The following is a 10,029-nucleotide window of genomic DNA, read 5'->3' as shown; positions in this document are numbered from 1 at the left end:
GTATAAAAATATGGTGCACATATTTTAATTTTCCAAACTCTTAAAAATGAAACATAACCACTTACCAAATTTTATTTCTTTGAATTCCCTTTGACTTACTTCCTCTATGTGGTGTAAATTGGTCCTATAAAAACAAGAAGGTCATTTCCTTATAATTTCCTTGGCTTGTTGCCAAATGATAGAAAAATCTTTTTCAAACCATTTATGTTAACATGGAGTTTCTTATTAAATTCTGAGACATCTAGCATGTTCCCTATTAATAGTTGAACAATTTCATCATTATCTTGCGCTAGAGGGCCTGATAAACCCATATGGGTTCTGATACGTATTATTCTATTTTTGATTACTTGTCATAGATGAATAAATACTAAAGTTATTCTGAATCATTCATAACCAGTCCAATGGTTCCAATAGGTAATCATAATCAGATGAACAATTTAAATAGACCTATTGCTCCCAAGGAAATAGAAGCGGTGATTAAAAGTCTCCCAAACAAGAAGCCCAGGGTCAGATGATTTTAGCACAGAATTCTACCAGGCTTTCAAAGAAGAGTTAATACCAATACTCCTCAAATTATTCCACAAAATATAAACAGAAAAAAATTTCCAAATTCTTTTTATGAGGCCACAGTCACTTTAATACCCAAATCACTCAGAGCCTCAACAAAGAAAGAGGATTACAGATCAGTTTCCTTCTGGAAGTTAGATGCAACAATTCTCATTAAGAACTCACAAACAGAATCCAAGTACACATCAGAAAGATGATCCACCATGATGTTGTGGTTTCATCCCAGAGAAGATGGGTTGGCTCATCCTATGAAAATCTGTCAGTGTAACCCACCATATAAACAAACTGAAAGAAAAAGAATCCGCTGGATCATCTCATTTGATGCTGGAAAAAAAAACCCCTTTGATAAAAGTCCAACACTCCTTCATGATAAATGTCTTTTAGAGAACAGAGATACAAGGGACATATCTAAACATAATAAAGGCACTCTAGAGCAAACCAATAGCCAACATCACACTAAGTGGGGAAAACCTAAAGCAATTTCACTAAAATAAAAAAACAAGGCTATCCACTCTCACAAATTTTTCAAGAGAGTTTTTGCAAGTTTTAGCTAGAGCAACAAGACAATTGGAGGAGATCAATGGGATATAAATTGGAAAGGAAGAATTCAAAGTGTCACTGTTGGCAGATGATAAGATTATATACATAACCAAGCCCAGATACTCTACTAGGGAACCCTGAGAGATGATAAAAAAAAAAACCTACAGTGATGTGACTGGTTAAAAGTAACTCAAAAATAAGTAGTCCTCCAATATACAAATGATAAACTGGCTGAGAAAAAAAATCAGAGCTAAAACACCCTTCACAGTATTTACAAATAATAGAAATGATCTTATTGTATGTCTAACCAAGTACAGTGGTTTAAAAGGAAATGTCCCCTAAAAGGAGTGGCAATAGTAGGAAGTGTGGCTTTGTGGAAGTAGGTGTGACCTTTTTGGAGGAAGTGTGTCACTGTGGGGACAGGGTTTGAAATATTTTTGGTTCAAGATTTGCTTCTGTGATAGCCAAGTCATTTCCTGTTGCCTAGAAGATGCAGGACTCTCAGATACTTCTCAAGTACCATAGATGTCTGCATATTGACATGCTCTACTCCAAGAAGACAATGTAACAAACTTCTGAAACTGTAAGTGAGCCACACCAATTAAACATGTTCCTTTATAAGAGCAGATGTTGTCATGGTTTCTCTTCACAGAAATAGAGACCTTGACTAAGACACAAAGCAAGTGAAAGACCTTTATGACAAGAACTTCAAGTCTTTGAAGAATGAAATTGGAGAAGATATCATAAGATGGAAATATTCCCCATTAGGATTAACATAGTGAAACAGTTATCTTACAAAAAACAATCTACAGATTCGATGTAATTCCCATCAAAATTCTAACACCATTCTTTACAGAACTTCAAAGAACAATACTCAACTTCTTATGGAAAAACAAAACATGTAAGATAGCTAAAACAATTCTGTGCAACAATGGAATTTCTGGTGGCATCATCATCCCTAATTTCAAGCTCTGTTATAGAACTATAGCAATAAAAACTATATTTTATTGTATAATAACAGACAGGTGTCTCAGTGGAGAGAGGGGAAAATGCTGTCACGATGCAAAAATAAATAAGCAAAACAGTAACAACAGAAAAGAGTCTCAACCAAATCAGGGTGTACATTTCTTTGAATGATTGTCTTAATTGGCATAGGAGGGGTCAGTTCATTGTGGGCAGCATGATTTCCATGCAGATGGTGTTTGGTTGTATAAGAAAGCTAGCTAAGTATGGGTCAGAGTGTGAGTCTGCGAATGAGTCAGCAAGCAGCACGTTTTCTGCCTTGAATCCCTTCAGTGCTACAATATAGCACAGTACCAGAAAGGTAATGGACTCTAGTCTCCCTCCTAAACTGCTCCTTTTCAGGGTGTTTTTATCACAACAAGAGAAAGAAGCATAGAGCACATTAGAGGGGAGGCACATCTATTTGACTCGATGTGATTTTATACCCCTGAGTACTCTCTGGGCAAAGAGAAGGTGGGATTGAGACATCAGTGACTGGTCTGAAAGTGCATGTACAGTCTATTATATTAGTGTCTCTTGTTTTGTTTTGTTTTTTGTTTTTTCCAAACAGGATTCTTCTGTGTAGCCCCAGATATTCTGGAACTTGCTCCATAGACCAGGCTAGTCTGCATCTAAGAGATCCACTTGCCTTTGCCTCATGAGTGCTTGGATTAACGGCATTCAGCCCCATGCCCTGTTGTGTTTTGTCCTTTTACTCTCAAGAGAAATGTCCTAGGACTTTCCTTCAAAATTTCCTGGGCACAAGGCTCCTCCTGAGAATGCCCATTCTCTGGATTCACACTACTTCCAGATTTAGTCCAGGGCTTTCCAGGACAAATCTGGACCCCTGTTTAGACCCATCCTACAGTAGAAGGAATTAAGAGTCCTGAAAAGGACAGTGATTAGGAAGACCATCCTTGAATGCCACCGGTGCCGAGCATATCAGGGAATCTCTTATTTGGCTTCTTGACCATGCTTCCTGTTAGCATTGAACATGAGACTTCCATTCTTCCAGTGATCACCAGCATCTGCTCAATGCTATGAAAATTGTTTCCCTGAGCCATGACCTAGGAGACTGTTTTCCATCTCTGTCCCTACTCACCTTAAGCTCCTTCTCTAAAATGTACTCTAACCTACTGGCTCCTTCCTTTGTCTGAGAACACCTTTTTGCATGGGAACCATGAAGGTCTCCTCCCTCCTGTCGTTTCTCAAAAGAAGGCATCATTCCCACCGGTAACAAAGGGTAAAGGTGACTGGAAGGTCAGAAAGGACATGTGAGTAGCCAAAGCATAATGCGAGAATGTTGCCTTGGAAGCCTCCTTAGGAAGAAGGAGCCCACAGTCCTTTCAATTTCAAGGACACACAGGTCACCTCTTTCCCAAGACTGAGCACATGAAACTTCTCAAACAACTTCTTGGCCTCTTTCCTGGAGAATTAATTTGACTGGTGGTATTAGTTTTAAAGTACTGATCTTTATCCCTAGTCATCATTCAGCTGGTCTTTTTCCAGCCCTCAGGGAGATTTCTGTCCCCTTCCTGCAGGGATTAAGAAAAAAACAAACAAAACAAAAAACAAAATGGAGGGTAGACTGAGTGCTCAGCTGGGTCTGTGTGTCACAAAGACACATAAGCATGGTGGATGCTCCTCGCTTTGTTCTGACAGACCCCAGGCAAGATCAGAGCAGATGTCAGCCCCAGGATGAGCCATTGTTCCTGAGGCCATGTGGATGCTTATCAGCCTTGCTGCAGAAATTATGCTGGTTGAGAAACATAAAGGGAAGTTGAGAAGGATGCAGGGCACCACTGAGAGTGGAAGGGATTGAATAGTGCCTTGGACTCAAACCCCACCACTCACAGCCCATTGGATTCTGAGAAGTGCTTCTGTCTGAGAAGAATCTCAGCCCAGAAGGAGGAAGAACAGCAGAGCCTGAGTTCTGTGTTGGAGCTGAGGCTCTTCTCCTCAGACGGAGGACAGCAAGTGAGAAGATTGATGGAGTCCTCTGTGCTTCTCTGCAAGGGGTGTACCCCCTGGCAGAGGCTTCTGCTCACAGGTAAGGGTACCCACTTCCTGACTGTGTGGGGAGGGGGACTCAGGGGCAGGCTGGAGTTTCCTAAAGAGGAGGACAGGATCTTGGGAGGAGACTCAAGGTTTCTGTTTGCAGCTTTGGTGCATAAGGTACAGTAAGGGACAGAGGCTCAGCATCCAGAAGCTCTCAGAGGACAGGGGTGATGATGGTAAGAGAAAAGCCTCAAGAACTCCGTATTCACAGTGAATTTCATTGGTTATAATGTTCTGAAGACAGCTTGTTACCCACTCTGACAGCATGACCCTCCAAATAGAAATCAAACAGGGAAGGGTTAGAGAGATGTTTCAGTGTGGGAGGATGCGATAACCTGAAATCGGTCCTCAGCTCCCATGCAGTAGATGGAGAGAACAGACTCCTGCAGGCTCTACTCTGCCCTCCACATAGGTGCTGTGGCATGAACGCACACATGCACACCCTAGCACATGTGCCCCACACAAATTTGTGGCATACATATTCTTATGTACACAAGGAGACACCAGCCTTCACAAATACACACACAAATTAGCATAAAATATCTAAAAGTATTTTTTCACACTTAAACTTAGTTATTGTCCTAAGTTCCAAAACTAGGAACTATGAAGAAAAATCGCAGAAGGCACATTCTTCTTTCCTTCTTTCCTTTTTTCTTTTGCCTACTGTGTCTGAATCTTTTCCAGGAACTGAACTTTCCAAAAAAGATCAGACTAATCCTACCCTTAAAAGTTCCTGGTTCTGCTGTTTGATGGTGGCTCAGGCCTTTAATCTCAGCACTAGGGAGGCAGAGGCAGGTGATCAGGCCAGCCTGGTCTACAGAGCAAGTTCTAGGAAAGTCAATGCTTCAAGGAGAACCCTGTCTCAAAAACCAAAACCAAAATTAAAACCTAAAGACAAACAAACAAAAAGCCCTGGTTCCAGTGGACTTGATGTCAGTAAACCCTAAAGATGAAGCCTCAATTTGAAGAAAATCACAAAGAGAACAGAGAGTAAAACAGAAAGTGAGGACTCTCCAGAGTAGGAGTTCAGAGAGGCAGTGATCCTTACATATATACTCTATGTGAGGATGGAAAAGGGACACCGAGTCAGGGAACCAGACAGACACCTGAGCACAGAAATCCTAAGGAGTAATGACATACTCAGACACTCTGAGTGAATGGAAGCCGTGGTGCTCATGCCAGCGAAGGAGGGTGGGCACAACCTGTGCACACAGCAATGCTGAGTGGTGACCACACCCATTTAATACTGGTGTTTTTTTCTCAATTCTCTTCTAGCCTCCCTTTTAACCTTCTGGCTCCTCTCCACCACTGCCCATGAGATCACTGTATCAGTGCCACCCATAGTGTCTGAAGGAGATGACGTCCTGTTCCTTGTCCACAATCTGCCAGGGGAAATTGAATCCTTAGCCTGGTTCAAAGGGCTAGGAGATGAGGCAGAAGAAATTGCAACATATGCACTGCACAGAGGTTTAAGCAGGCCAGGTCCTGCGCACAGCAGTAGAGAGACAGTATATCACAATGGATCCATGATGTTTGAGAAGGTCAACCTGAAGGACACAGAATTCTATACCCTACGAACCTATAATAGAAGTGGAAAAATCATATCAACAGCAAACGTGTACCTCAATGTGTATGGTAAGTGATTCATTGTGAATCTGTGAGCTGGGTGAGGTTTGTTTCACTAGACCCACACAGGAGAATAGTCTGTGCCTAACTTCCCTGTGTATTGTGCCACCATGTTGCGGTCTCACCATTTAGTGCAGGACATACAAGGTGTAGATTAATGGCAATAGATCAGAATCCTTCATTTGACTTCACCTTGCACACAGGTAGGTGTGTGATGGGTAGTTCATCCAAGGAAATCAATCTCTGTCTAGACTCTAGGACTTCTTACCAGGAATGTTTCCTTGAGAAGGACTCTGAGGGAATCAACAGTGTTCATGGCTGAAGAAAAAATGGAATCCTCACAGAGGTGTGAGCTCCAGAATGCCCTGCCTCAAGACCTCTGTCCCAGACTCCACTCCATGTGTCCATGAGAAAGAAGCAATTGATAAGTGTTGGATTTTGACTTTCTGGTGGTAGGGAAGAGTGCTCCCTAGTAGTCAGAGTCTTGTGATAGTGTGTGATTAGACTGTGCACTGTCCTGAGAGCCTTGGTTGTACTACTGTGCTCCATCCCTTGGCCATCTTCTTTAGAGAGTCAGCAGGGGAGCATAGTTCAACAGGTGTCCAGGCCATTGACTACTGTCCTCTTGGGCACATGGGGTTTTACATGAAAGTCATGGTGCCCAATTAGAGGGACTAAGGACACGGGTTCTCCTGACAAGTGCTTGTTCCCGGAGTCCCATTTGAGGAATTCTCTCCTTCAGGCAAATAGCTATTGGATATGCTGGTCTGATAGCTTCCCAGAGAACTGTAGTTACCCTGGAGATCACCAGGGCACACATGAACTGCCAGAAAGGTATTTATTTGCATGAAACAGGAACTATCCTTGTAGCCTGGTTCCACCCCCCCCCCCTTATTTTTTGCAGATCTAAAAATCATGGTCTCAGCACTCTCATAACAGCTGATAAATGTGTCTGCTACAGATCATGTTCTGTTTCCCGCTATTTATGTGTTCCCTTTGGGAAATACATGATATCCTAGAGGAATCAACTAAACAGTATTCCAAGGTATCTCAGAAAGGTTATGGAGCATGTGGGCAGACCTGTTACACGGCTCAGCAAACAGAGGAAGTAGGATCATGGTCCTGAACATCTTGCACATGATAAAGAATCTCAAAGCCCTTTTCTGGGAAACAGGTCACTTCCTCTCACACACTCAAGATCTGAGACTCATGACACATCCTGAGCCTTTGATCTCTGTCAGAACCCAGTCTGACTGTGATTCTAGGGGGAGTATATTTATTCTTTTCCACACACATCACTCCCCTGGTCCCTTTGGAGCCTCGAAGTCAGTTTTGTCACCTTCCTGGTGGGAGCAAATTCCATGTTTCCAGAGCATTGAATACACAGGGCAGACTGGACACCCAGCCGGGCTTCTTTGTTACACAGTTGTGGCTCATGTCACAGGGATGGTCATTACCCTTTATTCTAACTCTGTATTCTAGATGACATAAACATAAGGAGGGAATGACAAATGAGCAGGAAGCAGTGCTGAAAGTGGTGGGGCAGAGCAGTGTTTTGAACACAGACCCACCCTCATTATACTCTGGGCGGTGCTCCTTCCTGGGGTTAGGGCTCAGCTCATATGCAGGAAGGGCAGCAGAGCTTGTGAGTTGTGCTGGAGCAGACACCTCAGAGGAATGAGAGATCAGCCTATGCAGACAATAGAGGCTCCTTTCCATACTCCTCAGCAAAGGGTGCACCACATCTCAGGGGCTTCTACTCACAGGCAAGGAGACAGTGTGTGAGGGGAGAGAACTGACATGCTGTCTGTAGTCTCCTGAGTGGCACAAAGACATGAGAGGAGTCTCTGTGTTTGTAGGGGAGAAGATACAGAGTGCGAGAGAGGCTCAAAACTTGGATTCTCTCCTTGAATACTAATCAGTAAGGGTTGGGGAGACATTGTTTTTGACCAAAATTTGTAAGCATAACCACAGTATTCTGGAGATAGAATATAGCTTGATGGCCCAAGTTAAAAAAAAAAATCAAACTGGTGTGGATCAGTGACATGGTCCAAAGATATAGGCATTTGATTCATTGTCTGGCATGTGGAGACCAATGAACTGACATCTTCTGACCTCCATGTAAGTACTGTGTCTGCACTTCCCCACAACACACACTAGACCAACCTTTCCACTACTCACATACAACTATAATATGGAAACAAGAGCAAAAAATCAAAACAAATTGGATGATCTAATACTCTATCCATAAATCTAAGTTTCTTAAATAAGTCCATGGGTATAAAGGGTTCTCATGCATCATTTATTCCTTCAGTCTCCACATGTATCTGAGTTTCTTCTAGGCATCATTTAAAAAATTACAAGACAATTTGTGGTTCTTATTACATCCCAGTTTGAGTGGACTTGAAGTAAATAAAGCTAGAAGGAGAATTCAGGTGTTAGCTGCAACCCCAGCAGGAACAGAACAACAGCAAACTTTGAGAGTGAGTACACAGCGTCTGAAGGGGAAGAGGCTCGGCAGGCATCACCCCAACACCATTGGGGTAATTGGGGTCAATGTGAGCAGGGATCTGATCCAGTAAGACACAATCATGCTGACAACTGAAGACAGAGATCCATATAGTGGAAATGACAAGTGTGGGGACACTGAGAATTTAAAGGGCATGGGCAGATCTCTACCAAGTAGGACATGGAGAAACTCACCCAGAAACCTAGGCTGAGCAATGGACACAGCTGCTCAGGACACAGGGCGTCATGTTAGGCAAATAGAAAAGACCCAACTTAGGTGGACTTCTCTTTTACCTTCTAGCTTTCCTTTGGAAGTGTGGGTGCCTTGCTTCCTCTGCCCAGACCACTGTTGAATCACTGCCATCCAGCGTTGCTGAAGGGGGAAGTGCTCTTCTACTTGTACACAATCCCCCGGAGAATATTTTAGAGTTTCTCTGGTATAAAGGAGAGGTTGACTCCAAGAACCTTTTGGCTACACAATCTGTACCAGCCAAGAAACCAACTGTGTGGGGACCTGCATACAGTGGCAGAGAGACATTGCACAGTGATGGATCCCTGCTGCTTCATGATGTCACTGAGAAAGACCATGGATTGTACACACTCCGAATTCTGAGAACAGATATGGGAATTGAAGAAGCACAAGTGCAACTCCAGGTGGACAGTAAGTGATTCTCTGTGATTGTTCAGTGCTGGGTGGGGCTTAGACACACAGGACTGCTGTGACTGGCTTAGCCTCTCTTTCCTCTGCTCTGTGTCCCCAGGTGGAGGTTTGAGCACTTAGCGCAGGACGCATTGCTACAGACAAATGGTCATAGAGCAGCTTCCATCTTCCATTTGCATCAAAGTATAACTTGATGGAAATTAACTCAGTCTAACATGGCAGAGTCAGCCTAGTCTATTGGGGTTCTAGATCAGGGAGAACTGCAGACTTTCATCTTGTCAACGCTTGACTAAAAATGTGACTCAGGGAAACATTTTCACTGCAACATTCTTACATCCTCTTTAAGCTGATAGGGGACATGGTTTTAGAACATCCATGTTGAGTGTCATAAACGGAATCCAGGAACTGGTACAGAGACCATGGAGAAGTGCTTCCTATGGGCCAGCCCTTCATGCTTGCACAGCCTGCTCTCTTTTATTATTCAGGATTCGGTTCCCAATACTTGAACTGACTGCATTGGTCTGAATCCTTTTGCATTTATCCCCAATTTTTAAAATGTGCTATAATTTTGCCCACAGGCCAACCAGGTGATCGCATTTTCAACTGAAGCCTTGTCTTGCAAAATGATTGTAACTTGTGTCAAACTGACATAAAACCAGCCAGGCTAGTACCTAAGCCTTTAAAAGAGCTGAGACTGACTTGAAGATCAGACTATTCCCAGCCCCCACACAACCCCAGACCTAAGAGTCACTTGACAGCTCAGCAAGAACATCTATTAGGTGAAGTCAGGAGCTGAGTGTTGTCTCAAAGGAAACTGAAGAAAAAAATTGTAGACATTGCAAGTTCCAGACCTGTTGAGCTCAGGGGAGGCATCATCTCAAACCTTACTGTGCATGAGTGTGTGCAGTATCTGCCTGAGGGTAGTGAAGTAGAATCCAAGAAGACACCCAAGAGGACAATTCTATGCAGAGGAATGACACTTTCAGGGGCACTGTTGGAAAGGAGGGGTTTTGGTTTTTTTTTTTGTTTGTTTGTTTTTATTATTATTATTTTATTGAAGAAAAAAA

The 10,029-nt window shown here is 42.9% G+C and overlaps 1 protein-coding gene across 1 annotated transcript in view; it reads left to right on the top strand.

Moving 5' to 3' along the window:
• The window catches only part of LOC101990505 (pregnancy-specific glycoprotein 22-like), a 17,580-nt gene that overhangs the window by 5,393 nt on the left and 2,158 nt on the right, over window positions 1–10,029 (top strand). Inside the window, exons 2-3 of the mRNA XM_026777985.1 lie at window positions 5,443–5,802; window positions 8,603–8,962. Coding sequence (XP_026633786.1) covers window positions 5,443–5,802; window positions 8,603–8,962 — 720 coding nt within the window. The remainder of the gene's footprint in view (window positions 1–5,442; window positions 5,803–8,602; window positions 8,963–10,029) is intronic.

The sequence above is a fragment of the Microtus ochrogaster genome, unplaced genomic scaffold (genome assembly GCF_000317375.1).
Source record: "Microtus ochrogaster isolate Prairie Vole_2 unplaced genomic scaffold, MicOch1.0 UNK96, whole genome shotgun sequence".
Lineage (NCBI taxonomy): Eukaryota > Metazoa > Chordata > Mammalia > Rodentia > Cricetidae > Microtus > Microtus ochrogaster.
This window is presented reverse-complemented; position numbering and strand designations above follow the sequence as displayed.